The sequence below is a fragment of the Zosterops lateralis genome, assembly GCF_965231275.1.
Source record: "Zosterops lateralis genome assembly, chromosome: 2".
In the NCBI taxonomy this organism is placed as follows: Eukaryota; Metazoa; Chordata; class Aves; order Passeriformes; family Zosteropidae; genus Zosterops; species Zosterops lateralis.
Window position 1 is genome coordinate 82,456,121 of NC_139763.1, and position 18,202 is coordinate 82,474,322.

At 37.8% G+C, this 18,202-nt stretch overlaps 1 protein-coding gene across 1 annotated transcript in view; it reads right to left on the reverse strand.

Moving 5' to 3' along the window:
* Nucleotides 1-18,202, reverse strand: part of TMEM135 (transmembrane protein 135) — a 158,558-nt gene that overhangs the window by 46,233 nt on the left and 94,123 nt on the right. The window contains exon 6 of the mRNA XM_083884986.1: nucleotides 12,978-13,024. Coding sequence (XP_083741112.1) covers nucleotides 12,978-13,024 — 47 coding nt within the window. The remainder of the gene's footprint in view (nucleotides 1-12,977; nucleotides 13,025-18,202) is intronic.

Genomic DNA, 18,202 nt, shown 5'->3' on the forward strand with positions numbered 1-18,202 from the left:
TTACACATAAAATCTTCAATCATGTGCAACTCTTACATACACAGAAAGACTATTTATTTTAAAAATACATACCAAAACATGTAGACTTTAATGTAATGTAATTGCCTTCTGCTTTTCATGAAATGGAGATTTTCTGCCCTGTCTGCTATCAAATCAGAAACATGTGATGAGTGTGAGTTACCAGTTCAGGACTTGTATTTCACGACCACGCTGGTGTCTGCAACCGCTCAGTCTCGCCACAAAGGATTGTAGCAATCAAACAGGCACAGGTAACATTCAAATGACAAGCAGGAATTTCTGAACTCTAAATCTATCTTCTAAAAATTATAGTTAATTTCTTGGTGTGACTCTGCTTTCATAGGTGGATTTTGTTAATACATAGATTGTTCTTAATTTTTTCTTAACTGCTCTGCAAAGGGATCTCTCTTTCTTTAATATCAGGAGAATATTTTTCTTTTCTAATTTAAACAAGCAACTACACAGACCCTCCTCTCAGCAAAACTAGGTAACTATTTTTAAGAGAGCAGCAGCAGCAAAACCAGGAAGAACTGACAGGCAAAGAACAGGCAAAAGAAATTGAGCCAAGGAGCTGAGACAGCAAAGAAAACAAGAGGAATAGAGAGTATAAAATGTGTTGATGCTATCTTCCTTCTCCAAGTGACAGAGGAGCCAATGAGGACAGAAGCTATGCTGCACTGGTCTCACCAGGATGGGCAATGTGAAGCTCAAGGGCAGCCTGGGCTGCTTTGACCATGAAGTAGTGGGGTTCAAGATCCTTAAGGCAGCAAAGAGGACATACAGCAAGCTCAGTACCCTTCAGGAGAGCAGACTTTGGCCTCTTCAGAGATCTGTTTGTTATAATATCATGGGATAAAGCCCTGGAAAGAAGAAAGGCTCAAGAAACCTGGTTGATACTCAAGGATCATGTCCTTCAAGTTCAGGAGCGATGCATCCCAAAGAGGAAGTTCAGCAAAAATGCCTGGAAGTCTGCATGGATGAACAAGGTGCTCCTAGGCAAACTCAAACAAACAAACAAAAGCCTACAGAGGATGGCAGGAAGGACAGGTAGTCTGGAAGAAATGCAGAGAGATTGCCTGAGCAGCCAGGGATGAGGTTAGGAAAAATAAAACTCTGAGAGATTTAAATCTGGCCAGGGACACCAAGGGCAACAAGAAAAGGTTCTGTAGGTACACTGGTGATAAAACAAAAACAAGGGAAAACGTGGGCCCTCTCTAGAAGGAAATGAGAGACATTGTTACATGAGATTTGGAAAAAATGAGGTACTAAGTGATCTTTTTGCCCTAGACTTCACCATCAAGTGCTCCAGCAACAACAACTGAGTTGCACAAGGAAAAGTCAGAGACTGGGAAATGAAAAAGCCATCTGATAAAGGAAAAGATCTTTAGAACCTGAAGGTGCACAAATCCATAGAACCTGAGGAGATGCATCCACAGATCCTGAGGAAAATGACGGATGAAGTGGCTAAGCCACTTTCCATTCTATCTGAGCAATTGTGGCAGGCCAGTGAAGTTCCCAGTTCTTGGAAAAGGGGAAACAAAATTCCCACTTTTAAAAAAGAAAAAAAGGAAGACCCAGGGAACACAGGCCAGCCTCATTTTGCCTTTGTGCTTGGCAAGATCATGGAGGAGATCCTGCAGGACACTATGCTAAGGTACATGAAAAAAAAGGTGGTGATTGCTGACAGTCAACATGGCTTCACTAAGGGTAAATTGTGCCTGGTAAATTTGGTGGCCTTCTAAAATGGGGTTACAGTGCTGGATAAAGCAAGAGCAAGTGATGTCACCTGCCTGGACTGGTGCAAAGCATTCAACACTATCCTACATAATATTCTTTTCTCTTGCCTCTTTCCATGGTTCTGTATAGATGTTTATATACTACTTCCTACCTAATTCTCTGGCAGTAACTCTGTACCATGCCCCACTTTTTAAAGTTAAATTATGTCCTGTAACAGAAATGCAGGAGATAGCCTTGTGATTTAAGAACTGGACTGGAACTCTGTTGCTCGAAGGCACACAAATTTTGTCTCTGACCTTCAGCAGGGTACTTAAATCTTCTCCTTTAGTACTCTGTATGTAAAATGTAAAGTGCCTCAAATGTATGTGAAAGGGTAAGTCAATTAGCTGCCAAATCTTTACTATACAGTACACACATAAGAAAAATCATACAGAAAAATAATTTTAAATAAGGAAGAAAAAAGCCTAGTTGCTTGTAGTGTTGGCAAAATACACAGATAAAATGCATCTAACAGCTTTGAAATCCTGCAAAAATACAAGCCAATTCCTACACCCTGTGAATGGATCTTTTTAGCAGTGGGATTAAAGCAACCAGAAATCTTGTCTGCACTATACTTCCACTCACAGAGCTTGGTACTTTAATGCCAGGATCAAAGACAGAAATCGAATCTGTGAACCTCAATTGCTTTTTCATCATCTGACTTGTAATATCAGCCTTGTTCTGGCCAGTGCCTGGGAGCTACACGGGTGATGTGAGAGAGTGCCAGCAATCCCATCCCCACAGAAGGCATTCCAGGGCAGCTGGGACGCCAAGGTCCCCAGCAGCCACAAGCAGTTTATTCTCAAAGCCTGAGAACCAGAAGCTATTTCCTTTCTTTAATTTTGCATTTAAGGATGACAGGAAGATGATAAACAGCCAAAGCCCAGACACATCAATATGCTAGCAGTACAAAAGCCCTTTGTGATTGACTGACAAAACCTAAAGAAGGGGAGGAGACCCTCTTTTTCTTCCATTGGGGATGGCTCTGGACAGAGACGCCTGAAATTTTAGCCCTCAAAAGCTTCTCCTGTTACCAGAAGATCACCTTGCAGGTAAACACTTTCCTGGTTCATTGAGTCAGTGTTATGTATCTGAAAAAGAATCTCCACTGAAAAGTGATAATGGTGGAAAAATACTCCCTATTGTACAGCCATAATTCTTGTACTGCTTGTCGGCAGGCAATGCATTTCCTCTCTTGAGGAGGCTGTGCAACTGGATCCAGCTACACGTAAAGCAATCTGTTAAAACAAGGACAAGATTTACTGTTGGAAAGAAAAACTTAAAATACATTCCAGGAACCTAGGTACCATATGGCTAAAAGCGACTAAACATGGTAAATTAAATTTAATCTCTTCACATTACATTCAAAAGTTTGTATCTTTCTATATAAGAGTAAACTTACTGATCTAGTAAATGCAATGAACTATTTGTAATAACTTGTATTCCATTTTAACTCCTAAAGAAATAAATTACATTTTTAATAATATATGCACAGTACTAAAAATCCCTATTTCACTTATTTTCTAGCATGCAAATTGGCATGTGTACCATAATGCTTTTATCAATTTTTTTTCCTTTCTTTGCCTATAGCTGTAAAATCATTGGTGCTACTTAATCCACAGGAAGCAATTAAACAAGACTTCTGAATTTAGTGTAAAAGGAGTTTTGTTTCTTTCTAAAAGCAGTGAAGCTCAACAAAAGAGAAGTCACATGCTTTAAAGATGCTTTAAAGAATCTTCCTGACTTTTGACACGTGCATTACTATTGAACAGATTTACCAGCATATCTCAATATGAAAAAACTACAACCATGAAAAAGAGATAGGAAAGACAGGAACTAAACAGAACATAATTTTCTTCCCTCACTGGCAGCTGAAAAAGCCTACTCTGCAGCCTTTTTGCAGACTGCAGGAATCAGGAGCAGCATGATTTAACATAGGGAAAATGAAAACTAACCCAAGTTCAGCCCACACATTTAACACTCCTCATTTGGACCTGACCTAACCACAGCTCATGCCTTCAAGAGCAGAGCTAGTTTGAAGACAAGGGCATAATCCAACAAAAAAATACTTGCCTACTCATTTCAATCCACTATTAGCTTGAAATACAAAGTGAAAAATAGTATGTACTGGGACTGGCAAAGTTCCTGTAACAAGAAAGGTGGTTCAAGGGATTGGAGGCAGTATCTGCCTTTTTTTAAAAGCCAATAGGACAATGACCACCTTTATTCTGGCCTACCATTTGATACAGATCACATTTAGGTCCTGCTTAGGCATATAAAAATAGAATTGTAGACAGCATGCTGCAAAAGCACGTATGGTTTCTCTCTTAGATCCAGAAGCAGAAACAACAAAGGAAAAAACTGACCTGATGACTTGCAAATTAGTTACTTTGATGATCCACTATGCTTTTAAATAAGTGTTTTATCTGAAGTGTTTTGGTAAATCTGAAGACAAAAAGCCGCATTACAGCCCTAATAATGCAACCACCCATGTTCTCTTACTCCTTTAATTACAGCTGGTTCATAGCTGGTCAAAACCCTGTCCTGCTTGGCCTCTTACTCCTTCACTGCAGATACTGTTCCACCTCTCCTCCTCACGTTTCTCTTTTCTTCTCTGGTCAAGCAGTGCATCTCATAAGAGGAGTAGGTCAAGGGGAAACAGCCAGTTTTGAAACTCAGTATAATCCATCAGTTATCCTCAAGAGGATCCAAAGAAAAAATATTTGGAAAGGCATTCAAGAGGAGCACTTGTTTTCCCACTGCACATAGCCCCACACGGAGCCTCCTCCCCTTGGCTCCCACCACCACTGCTTCCAATCCATCACAGCTCTGGGAAAGCGATGCTAATCATCTGTCTCTGCTGATAGTGGCACTGTCAGTATGACTCTAGCTCACCTCTCCTACGCTCTCACACACTTTTCAGGAGACTGCGGAGCTGCCAGCTGGGACGGGGGGAGGCAGAGATGACAGCCGCACAGCTCGGCACCAGGTAACAGCTGCTTTCATCTTAGTAGCAGAAGGAGGGTTTAAAATACTCTAAATATGTTTATGCTTATCCCTTTGAACACCTAATCTTGCAGTATCTACTCTCAGATTTGGTTTAGTTTCCTGTGGTGTATATGGACATGCACTCTGCACCTCTTCTGGGGGTAGGCATGGAATGGTGACATTGCCTGGCTTGGCAGGACAGCCACATCATGGCAGACCATAAAATAACAAGTACAAGAATTGAAGGCTGATGTGGCATGCATTTCCTTGGGAGAAACTGTAAATGCAACAGGCAGCATGCATTCAAAGATCATTATCAAAACGTCAGAAGTTTTCTCTCAGGGTATTTTCAGGAAATTAGTCCAATAACTCCTGGTATCTTAAGACTAAGTCTGTTCTAGTAACATTTCAGTAGCACAAACACATTCAGAAGGCAAACATGAATATTAAATGCTACATTCTAATCACTAAACTAAAAATATTGTTAATACATTCTTTCTAAAGAAAAGGTACTAGAAAAAAACTTAATAAAATCAACACTACATAACAAATCTCTAATTTAAAGCAATAAATACTGTTACCAAAATTGGCATGTACATTTTGAAAGACAGGAATAATAGCAAATTTAAACCTTTCCAGTTCCAAAAATGCATCTCTAGGAAACAAAAAAGGTATAAATACTTTCCCTTTTTCCTCTTCACAAGGATCTAAAGAGATCAGAGTTTACTGAAATTTTGAACTTTATATTACTGTAAAAACCACAATAATTCTGTTTAAAATTTAAAAGAATATTTTGAAATGTTTCACATATTTTTTCTAAGCAGGAAAGCAGTTTGTTCTATGATGTCCTTTTCCTGTAATTTCTATCCAAAATCTTTGGCAATAACCCATAAAAATCAACACTTAAATAAATACTTCAGTTTATGTGTCCCTTTCAGGTTTTTTGCTTTCATTAGCAGAACACAATGTAAATTATTTTCATATCAAAGCCAAGAAATGGAAAGATAATATGGGCCGTGTATGCAGAATAAGTTAGAAAATAACTTCAAATCATAGTATCTCAGCATTTCATTAATTCCAAACACTTATCATCCCTCAGAGTAATTTTAACAGGATCTCCAGGTAACTTTAAAGAAAAATGCTAGCCCAGATGTGCTCCACCTAGAACTATGCAAGTAAGTTTGGTGCACAATCCTCTATAAAATCAGTAAGAGAGAGGAAGCTCCACAACATGAGTTAAACCTACACAAGATGAGAACTGCCGTTGATCTGCCCATTTTCCCCTCCTGTTTCCTAATTTAAATCAGAATGGTGCCCTAAAGCTGAAGATGAGTCTTGGAAAGAGGCCCTAGAGACATGTTAAAGACCTAATTGTTGTTCTCTTTAATGCTATGCTGGGAATCAAAATGGATTTCTTCTTATTTTATGAATGCCACTGTTGTCTTCTTCCTCCAGTACCACCCAAATGAATAGGTGAAAAAAAATGATTTGCAGTTGAAAATATAAGAACACAGAAACCACAAAAGTGGAAGTTGCTCATGGATATTGTATAGCAGCCACTGCAAACAATGATGGTGGCAAAAGTGTCAGGAAAGGCTCACAAATCAATTAAAGATGCCCTCTTCAATCCTGCTGGACACTGCAATTTTCCACTCTAAATACAATTTTTTGGTAAAATCTCTAGATCCAGATAATTCTTCTTACCTGTACGAAAACCTAAAATTCTCAAGTTCTACTAGTAATAAAAAATTGCTTAAGATGCATCCTCATTCTTTATCATTTCTGAACTACATGTGTTTATCCAGCATTAGTCTGAGGAGAACCAGTCTTCCTCTCCTGTGAATACAGCGGAGTTTGGACCAGAGTTCCACAAAACTCAGCAATCCACAAAACTTCCCTGCAAACCAAACCCAAAAGTACTATCACAACCCACAAAAAGCCACACTAAAATGCAGTGGAAGTCTGCTAAAAGACTATGACAGAACTAAAAAGGTGTTTCATGAAAAAAAAAAAAGATTCTTTTTCACTTTTTATTCTATTGGAAGAGAAATAGAACATGGATTATCTCACCTTCTACCCATATTTATATTTGAACCCAGTCTGTGCAAGTCCAGCACAGGTCTCTGCCAGAAGTGCCTGAGTTAACCCAGAAGGTTATCTCCTCATCCCCAACCCCCTCCTGCAATTCATGTTCTACTTTTGCTCACACTAAATAAAGCAAACTGTTATTTATAGCATTTCTTAGGAGGCTGAATGTTTTCAGCTACTCACCAGGTCATCCAAAATACCTCAGAAATCAAGTCTCATGACATTTACCAAAACAACGCTTTGAATCACTAACTTTGAAATGTTTATATAAGGATAGTAAAAAACATATAAACATGGAAAAAATCCTCATCTGTTTTTTTCTTCTGATTTATTACATAATAATTCAACAGTAGAGGACTTTTAATGCACTCCTGTAATTCTACAGCAAATGGAAATGGCTCCAAAATAATCTTTTTAAAAAAGGGGAAGATTGTTTCATATTAAATCCAAATAACAGCAACTTCAACTGTTAAGCCTGCTGATTCTACTGTAGAAGGAAAGTAGAATTAGAAGGCAAAAATATCTTTCAAGCAGTTGCTTCAGCACAGAAGGCAGTTTAGCTGATTCAACAAGAGATTAACATGGCACTGGTACCACACATTTTTAAAAGAAAATAAAGGCACTTTGAAATATCATGTCAAAAATACTGAATAAATTACAGGATATGTGTTTCACAGAGAAAGAAGAGCAAATAGCTGTAATTTGGGAGGCTAGAATTTCCTTAATGAGATAGCATAAAGGGCTCTGTGAACAAAAGGACCTTTCTCAAAGGTTTTCAGTGTCTTTACACAAGTTTCAGTACTCTACTTCAGTAGCAGTATATGATACTGCATCTGCATTTCTTAGGTGGTTTTTTTTCACTAACCATTTTTAATCAGCACATAATATATAAATGGCAGTAAGAGATCAAGAGCTTTTTGTTGTGAGCTATGCAAACCCTGAGTTATGAAAACCATGATGTCCTGCTTTGTGAAATCACAGCAGTAACTTCAGATTGTCTGAAATTACCATCTCAGAAAATAACACTTTAGCATTTCTCTCTAGAGAAGGCAGCCTTCACCCTCAACTCACAATCAATCAATCATCAGAAACATTCAGCTTCTCTTAATAACTGGTTTCAGCTTGTAGGTGGAGCTTTGCTTTCTAAGGTTCAGAGCAGATGAATTAACATGTGCATATTATATAAACTGGTAGTATATGGTCCAAGGATGAACTGCTACAGCAACCAGCACCGTAGTCTGCCAACATGTACTCACCCAAATTGCCGGATTTTCTAAGTTTATATGGATAGGATTTCTATGTAGGTGTTCATTTATCATACAGAGATTGCAAGTTTTATATTACGTGGATTTCTTCCAGCACAAAAATGCACAGTCATTCCATCACCCTTCCAAAAAATCCCTTGTGTATTATTCAAAATGAAACTGCTAGTAAAAAAAACCAATTTCACTGTGTTTTACAAATATTTATTTTACACATTGTGGGATCCCTCCTGCTTCTTTATTTCATTCAATCCAATTACTCTAGAACACAGACTCTGGACAGTACCACAAATTATTCAAACTGAAATAAGATGGCATGAAACCATAGTATAATCAAAACCTTTCTACCCACAAACTTAATTCCATGCAAACCACAATTTAAAAAACAATTAGAAGCATTTTAGAAAACTGTACTTCTATTACAAGACACTTTAAGAATGGTCTTTGAGGACTGATCAAGTGACCTCTCTGGTGTCTCTTCTCCTTGAAGGGAACTAGAGTTGGCCAGACTGCACATCCAGAGGTATTTTCACCCAGACCCCTCTATACCTGGTTTCTTTGGGAAAGTAGCACACTGTGAGTAAGTCCTACTCACAACACATCCGATGACACCACTAAGCACTGGGCTTTTTGAGTAAGTGATGAATACTCACACCCAGTGGAGTTCAATATCACCTAAAAGTTAATTTCTACAGGTAATATCCTACAGATATGAGAAGACTCCTCTCCCCAGACACACTTCTGTATCTAAGATTCTTAGGCAAATATGTGTGGAAGGGGAACAATCCTGTTTCAACTGTGGTTGCCTATATGTGTGAATTAAATATACATGTCAGATTCTGCTATACTGTGTATACTACAGCTATCCACAAATGAGTAATGCATCTTAATTTCATCACTTCCAGTGGAGTGGAGCAGAAGCATTTTGAGAAAACACAGAGGTCCAAGTTAGAAGAAAAGTACCACAAGACGAGGATGGAAGAGATGAAATAAAAAATACTGCACTAAAATATGCTTCCTCTGTCTGTAAATATAACTCTGTTGCTTGTAAACCTATCATCTGCACTTCAGCTGCTTTTTTTCCTAGTATGTTCTTCTATTTTTTCCTGTCTCCTGAGATGACCTTTTTTCTTCCCTCTTCCATCAACTCCTTCCTTCTTCTTACTGTCTTCCTTTGTATGTTGCTCTTCTGAATTTACCTTTAACTCTGACGCTCCTCTCACTTTATCTGTTCTGGAGTAATTAATTATTCCTGGTTTTTCTCTCTACCATTTCAGTTCTGTAACCTCACTTCTTTACTTCTGAGATTTAGCACCTATTTTTTCTTGTCCTGTAGCAGATAAAATAACATTTCAGCAGTCCAACAGAATTTGGGGAAAACTCCAATGATAAATATCAATGCTGCTTGGTGAAGTATTCAACTAGTATGAAACATCTGCTTCATCAACGGACCATTATTACAGAATTTGTTTAGAAAACAATATAAGATAGAGATTATAGTGAGATACTGAAGACAATCAATATACTGGAAAAGTAAATATTCAAATAAATCAAGAAGAACAATGCCTATACTTCCGTAGATCAAGATTCATATATCTGTAACAGCAGTATTTTCTGCAACAGTAGGAGTGAGTAGGAAGACACCCATCTCAAGGGAAAGGTATGATCATGTTGAAATTAAATGCCATACTGGTATTTTTCCCTTTTAATGGGTAACTATCAACCAGAGCACTGGCCTTCCAGAAGCAACACTAAGCAAACTCAACTTTACAGGCTGCTATTAACCTAGCAAACTTAAAGCTATCCTGGAAGCTATGCGATGTAGAGAACATACCTCAATTCCTCCATGAAGAAAATAGTTTCAAACTTTCCAGCGCAAATAACTTTTAATCTCCCAGACTCAGCTAAGATCACCTAAAGTTATGCTGGTATGCAGTTACTTAAAAATGACCAAAGTCCATGTGAATGCTGTGGAGCATCTCTGCTGTCCATGTTTTCCCAATCAGCACCACTGGCTCAGTCCAATGCAGCTACCATGCATCACAGTACAAGCTGTGCAAGGAAAATTATTCAGCTCAAAACTACCTGGAGCAGAAAGAGCAGCCAAATTTAGTTAAACTTGGAGCTGTTAGGAATGCAGTGCCAACCAGGACTACCTATTAGGGACAGTAATAATTTTTAAGATCAGAGGACCCAATAACACCAGGTAAGGCAGTTAATATGAACTCAGAAAAGAAAAGACTATTTTGCTTTTATTCTGTGCAACATTTGACTCCCAAGCATCAGTCAGACTTCCATGGCATAGAGGCAGACTTAATATAAGTCCCTTTTTAGAAACATTTTAAGCTTCAAATTACACCACATAGATATTAGGATTTTATCTTTAATAATGAAAGACATTTTATATGATCTTGGTGACCATGACTGCTACTGCTCTCCGTACCATTGTTGCCATTTTAGTTGGGTGGAGAGGACAAAAAGCAGGTCTGGGAACAAGCTAAGTACAATGCAAAACAGAATTTTCTGGTTTTCAGGTCAGTGAATGCTTGTTAAGAGTAAACAGTGTTTTATAGTCAACAAGAATATATTCTACAAGCCAAACAGATCTGACTTCAAATAAGGTGTTTATTCCAACAGTATGAATGTGATTTTGTCAGTTTGATCCACTTATGATTAAGAAAAAGGCTGAAGTGATTTTGAGCCATTAAATAGGAAATGTAATTTAATGACTCTCCCAATTACTTTCTGCTTTGCATGACAACAGAGACAGGAAGATTGCCTTTCCTGGGACTCCACACAGGATTTTTCCAAGGGCTATCCAAAATCTTACTGAAGATATGAATGGTTAATTCACATATCAATTCAGACAGCAAGCAGCTCCCAGTCACAGCCAGTCCAGACAAATGGACAACTCTGCAGCCTTATTAAGTGACCTCTCTGCTGTCTCTTCTCCCTGAGCAGTTGACCAGACTCTGTGCATACCCAGAGGTATTTTCATTCAGACCCCTCTGTACCTGGTTTTTTTTTAGGAAAGTAGCCCACTGTGAAGAAGTCCTGTTCAAAGTACTCATTACACCGAGAAAGGAAAAATAAAAAAAAATCAAAAACTAGTCTGTGCTAATTATTTTTGACAAATTTGTCTTAGCACATCCATTGGTGTTTAGAAATAGATTTTTTTTCCCAATAATTAAACTAAACTTGAGCTTTTATTTTAATTCCACTATTAAAACACAAAGACAAAAGGAATTAAATGTTGTTGATGATTGCTCAACAGGATATTCCATCAGCCTTGGCATGGAGTCACTATTTTAGAACAGAAAGTGGTTTGGAGCCCATTCAACTGTCAGGTCAGGGAAAAATTCACCAAATACATCTGGACTCTTTTGTGTCAGTTCTCACCTCTAAAGAAGCTACAGGAAAGCTGGGCAGGAACTTTTTTACAAGGGCATGTAGTGATAGGATGAAGTATTGGCCTCAAACTGAAAGAAGGTTGGCTTAGATTTGATATTAAGAAGAAATCCTTTACTGTGACATACCAGTCACAGTGGTGGTGGTGAGTCACTGGAACTGTTTCCCTGACAAGCTGTGGATGTCTCATCTCTGGAAGTGTTCAAGGCCAGGCTTGATGGGTCTTTGAGCACTGGTCCAGTGGAACATGTCCCTGCTCATGGCAGGAGGGCTGGAACTAGATGACCTTGAAGCTCCCTTTCAGACCAAACTATTCTAGGAGTCTGGAATTTAACTTGCAGGTTCTCTGAAACACCACTTCATTACCAAAGACATAGATAGGAGATAATTAGCTTCCTCCAAGATCATAAACACTTATGGTTTTGACCAGAATTTTAGTGCTCTGAGTTCATCTGACCAGCATTTATGCAGACAGGTGTCTAACCTCAACCTTACAAGTCAAATTCTCTGAGGCTCTTACGGCTTAACTCAGGGACGTAGAAGAAAATAAAGCAAGAAGACTGCCAATGCAAGGTTCTTAATAGGTTATAGATTAAAGGAGAAATGCTTCTTCGAATCCCCTAAATTAACAGCCCTCTTCTATCCACAGACTGTTCTTGGCCAATATCCGTAAGTAATGGAATTATGAAAAACAAGCTACAGCTTTCCAGAGTTTTGCAATTACCAGGGGATCATACAGCTTGAAGAACCATAGATGGCTGCATGCCGCAGAAAATTCTAAGTCAAAGGGTTGTAGTCAAAGGTTACTTTAAAAAGCAACTTTCCAATTTGAGATAGAATTTGAGAAGAAAATTTGAGAGGTCTGATATTTAAATGGAAATAAGACATACATATATATTACAAACTGAGAGACAAACAAGTCATTAAAATGAGTGTCCCAGCCACCTCCCACTACTGTAAGTTTTAAAACACAAATACAATTCATCACTTGTGAAAACACGTGAAACAAGTTTATTCTAAAATTGAAAGAAGATAGTCACACTTGCACACAAGTCAAATATTTGATATTATTTAAGACCATAAAATTTTATTTTCCTGTTCTCTCCTATTTTTACAGAAGAGAAAAAGTGATCTCCCTGCCATGAGCTCTTAAAAAGAGCCATAACAAGCAGATTTCAGTTGTTTTGACGCTATGTTAGATCTCCAGGGTCTTACTTAGGAAATGAAACTCCTTAAGTAATCAGTACATTCTCCAGAAGACTCAGCATTTCCCTTTTTAGCCCAATTATGTTACCAGCACTGGGTGATGCCATGGAAGCACTCCAGTCAATTCAGCTTGAGTGAAGAATATAAAGAGGAATACCAAAAAACAGTAAACTCTAAGAAACACTGTTCAAAACAATTTTTACAACGTGAATAGATATACCAGTGACATACCTGAAGAAGAACATAAACAGAGCAGCTGTGATGCAGAACAAAAGGACCTACAAGAAGGAGAAAGAGTGTTATTACATAACACACTACTACTGCATATTCTGGATCATGAAGATTTTATAACTTTTACTATAAAAGCTATGCTTTATTTATATGCTTGAGGGGCCAGAATGAAAGCTTGTCTGACTCCACCAAAAAGGACTGCCTAGTTTCTAGTGGACTTTGAATGATTCCTATGGAAGCTTAAAAAACTGAAACCCAAACCGGGGTAGTGGGACAACAGATACAGCAAATGGCACCACTTAAAATCATCTGTAATAAAAGACCAAGTAATAAAATAATTATATAACAACAGAATTTAAACAACAAAATATTAAAACTGAAATTTAAACATCATATTTTACTAGTCTTTGCTTTTGTGATTTTTTCAAATATCATATTGCTAGCTGCAGTTTAAAAGGCACGGTGTTTAAAACATCTGTATAGACAGTTGCTTGTGCTGAACTGCTTTCTAGCAAGTTTGAGGGTAGATAATTCTATTCCAAATTAACAGTACCCTTTCTAGTAGTTTACCTTAGTGCTAAACCCACTTGGAGAAGTCCTATCTTGTTTCGTATCATCACTGTGCTCATACAAGAGTCATTAAGCAAACTTAGCAGCTCTCCAGCACTGAGAGGGGAACGTCCTACCTGGTCCTGCCATCCCCTCTGCTGGGGCTTAGAGCTGTTACCTCTTCCTTATCACTTGCACAAGGACTCACAAATGCTGAAGAAAACATGCCTTAATCCACCCCATCTTTGCCAGGTACTGCTCACAAGTGAGAAAATATTGTTTTGCTCTAGATATACCGGCCCATATTCATACCATCATTTAGGAAGCAAAATCCAGAAATACTGCAAGTCTGTCAGAAAATATTTGCACCTATTTTCGAGGGTTGAAGAAGTTTTGATCATGAGCGGATACAGACATCTTATGTGAGAAGAAATGGAAGAGCTAGCAGAGGTGTAAATTAGAAGGTTATAAACATGTAGAACAGGAGGCTGCTGAGTTTAAAACAGATCAGAAAGTGTGACAAAAATTTGCATAGGAAATTTTTACAATGACTTTCAGAGAAAAAAAATCTTTAAAATTACACCATTTCTTTTTTCTAATTCCTTTGGCCACATGACTTAAATTCACATGAGACATTATAACATCTGCTGTGTAAACTACCCATTTTTTCCTTTTCCATCATCAGTACTATCATACCTTGTTAATCTGCATCAAAAATGTGAACATCAAATAATTTTATACAAAATCATTAAGGAAACAGTATATTTCATGAGGGTAATGTACTATTTCATTTCAAAGTAACAGCAAAAGCAGACAATTTTTAAACACAAATTCTACCCAAAAAGAGCTGCCCTATTCCTCTAAAGTTCAAAATGTATTTGACCAGTCAAACAACTATCAGTTGTCTGGAGGTTATTCTGGACACACAGGGCACATACAATGCAATGCTGTAGAAAGCATTGTAAAATATTACAGACTCTTTCAGAACCAAAGGTAAGATGTTACACTAATAACCTCATGCTAGCAAAATCAGTGTTGGGAGCACCATATTAAAGAAAAGCATAGACAAAACAAGGCAGTCCAGAAGATCATGATGGAAATGAAAGGCCTGTAGGGTATAACTGTTGGAAAACTGCTGAAACCATAAAAGAAGTAGTTAGTGATGAATATGACAACTATTTTCATATAATTATCATATACCGATAAATCTGTCTCAAGTACAGGAGGAAGGCAGAGCAAATAAAGCATTGGTTGGATAATAGAAAGAGCTCTCTCCATGGCAGTGATACACCAGAACTAGTTGTCTGTGAGATTGTGGAATCTCCTTTATCAGAGATGCCTAAGATCAGTAGAGGCAAACATATCCAAGAAATGCCATGGGCATATTAGACCACAATATTTATGCAACTGAAGCACAGCAAGAAGTCTGGCTGAACCAGACCCAGACTCTTCTACACAAAATTCACAGTGTCACATGGAAAGTCCAGAGACTGCCTTATCATAGCACAAATAAGGCAGAAACAGAAGAAAAATTATCACTGTGCTCCAAATCTAAGCTACTTTCAAAATAAGCCCTTTTTTAAAAATTTTCCCCATTCTAGATTTTTTTTGTAATACCCTCAGTACAATATGGAATACCTATTTTAGTTTTTAAAACAACTATATTTTTAAAAAGAGGGAAAATACTAAGGCCTACAGAAATATAATTCTTAATCTTAAGTGAATTTAAAACTTCTATTCCAGCAAGCAGGAAGTCTCACTTGGGATTTTTCTTGCAGAGTCCATTACTTTTTGATTTACAATGGAAGACCAACATAATGTACTTGGCAACATACAGACCATGAAACTTTCCAGCTGAAGAAACAGATAAAAGCAGAAAACCTGCATGTTGCTAATGAGAATTATATGCCCTAAATATTTTAATATCTATGAAGAGATGCCTGTAGGTTACAAGGAAAAATCCATATGCTCCAGGACAGGTTAGCATATTTGATATGTGAGTACTTTAATTTAATTGATTACATTATACTTGACTGTACTATGCTAAACCTTAATTTTAAAAAAAAAATTAAATAAATAAAAAGGAAATTTGCTGACAAAACTGAAGAGGTACTTTTTTCCAGATCTCTGTTGGCTGACAAAGCTAGTATTCTTTTTTTCAAGAAAGTTTAGCCCTCATATAATCAGCAACAGGAAGTGACATCTGGCAGCACTCAGCACTGAGCACAAAACAAAAAGCTCTAGGTGAAAGTGGTTACCACTTGCCCTGGTGAGAGCAATAGACCCAGTAACACCAGTAGAAGCAGCTCACAAATGACCTGCCCTCATGACCAGACAAAAATCTTGGCCCAAAGAAAGGAAAAATAACATTGCTAGAACTATCAAAACTACTTGAGTCTTGTGTATTCAGGCTTTTCCCGCACATTACTCAGTCCTGAGGTTATGTGCATTTTCTTTAAGCATTTCCATTATAGTCAGATTTCCTGGGGTACAAAAGGTCTCTGACTGGAGGCTGCTGGTTCTTCCCTACAGCCAGAAAAAAGAGTAGGACTGAAGCCTGTGATAAAGGAACACAGACCTTGTAATTAAAAGTAAAAACACTGAAGGTACTCACAATCTATTTAATGAAGACAGGAGAAGGTAAATCAGTAATATTAGCTGGTAGAAGCACCCAGAGTGTTGGAACTACAGTTCAACACTGCATAGCATCACTACCAGCTCAGAGAAGACCTAAGGCAGCTCCAACCACTGGCACATAACACTTGACTTCCAGTGTATTCATAAAGCCTGAACACCATCACCTTCCTGATCAACCACTTTGCATTGTATGCAAGACCTACAGCTACACTTGATAAAAACAAAGTTACTACTAGTACTCCTAAATCCCGGAGGCTCTGTGCTACAGAAAACTGAACTGGCAGCTAAAGTCTGTCTGAGGGAAGGTTTAGTGGTAAAAACCATGGAAAATTAAAAACCTAGTTTAAATAAGCCCCTTCAGTAATCAGTACTTAAGCCAATTTCTTCTAAAGTTACAAGAGATATAACTGGGCTACATGTAACTAGGAGCTTTGTACAGTTGGTTACAAATTTTTACTCTTAAAATATATGATACAGAAAACCACAACTATTTTGCATATATTTTTATCCCTTAAAATAAAGGCATTCATCCACAGAAGAGTTTACTGCTGTCTCTGCTGATAGAGGTTAAAACTCCCTCTCACCTTTACACACACAGTTGAATAGCAGCACGGTAGCCGTACTATATTTTATTATACCAGGGATCACGGAAGATGTTCCATGGGACTTTTGAGTACACAATCTATTTTTCTAATTTACCCCTACTACAGACATAAAGAATGACTTGTTGTACCCAAAACCATTCTGGGTTTTTTTTCCATACATATTTATTAGTCTAATAACAACCAACGCATCGCTAACAGTAAGCCCCCAAAGCTACACTTGCTTGTGGTTCCTAAATTTTATTTCAAGATGTGTTATTGCCCTTATTAAAATGTTTTCCACAGTTCTTATCAATAAGCTTATCTCTTAAGCAAACTCCCTTCTAACAAAACCAAAACAAAACAAATTAAAATAATGGAACTAGCTATGCACATTAATGTAATGGTCTTGTACTCCATGACCCAGGAAATATATATGTATGGAATACCTCTTTTCCAGCTGCACATTATATAACATCCTAATCAATAAACTGTCTTTATGAAAGACAGTGGTTCATCTTTTCCAATAACAAAATAGCTAGTTTAAAAAGCTGATGGCCTTTCTGGGCATGTACAGCAGATTCTCCAGAGCACAACTCTACTTCCACCAGTTAGTGAGCTAAACAACACCAGGAGAGGCAGATGCAAAAAGGAATTCAATGCCCTGGCTACACTATTTGCTATAAAACTAAAGCTGCCAGTATCTTAATGCTTTCAGCTTATTCAAGAGAAAACAGGGAGGTGGCTGGAGTACCAGCCTGCAGGAATAAAAATGGTTCCATAATTTGGTAGAAAAAACTCAAATGACAGCTAGAACCTGAAGTCTTATCAAACTCAGACTAGTAAAATGGCAAGTTCTTCTATGGTTACCAAGATTAATTAATGAAATGTGATCAAACTGGTTTGTGTGCACTTGATGCAGTTTGTGGTGAGATTCACTGGCCACTATTGATCAGTGCCCAACTGGATAATTTTATGGTCTCCTGCAGCATCAGCATTCATAAAAATAGTATTACTGATGCATGTCTCTAAAACAAATGCATTACAAATACTAAAACATGGATTTCTACACACTTTCGCAAAAGCTTCTGAATCTGTTTTTTTATTTAAATTTCAATATTGAATAAAATACACACTTCAGGTCTGTTAAATGACTTATTAAAGCTGTAGTGAAAATATAATGAAGACTGAAGGGAAAACATACTCCCAAATCCTGCAGCAGGTCCAGCCCTACTGCAACCCTCCTGCTTTTTGTATCCAAGTCCCTTGCTCCTTTCTCCAAGGCCAGTGCTGTGTTACAGATGGCACCTTTGAGCACCAAACAGTGCCTCAGATAAGGCCAGGGTGTTTTCAATGACCATTTCTACATTTAACCACAAGACCCTTATTTCTCAGTCCCTCAGGGAGAGAGAAGGAGCCAAGGGGGAATGCAAAGAGCTCTGATTTTCTTCAAGCACA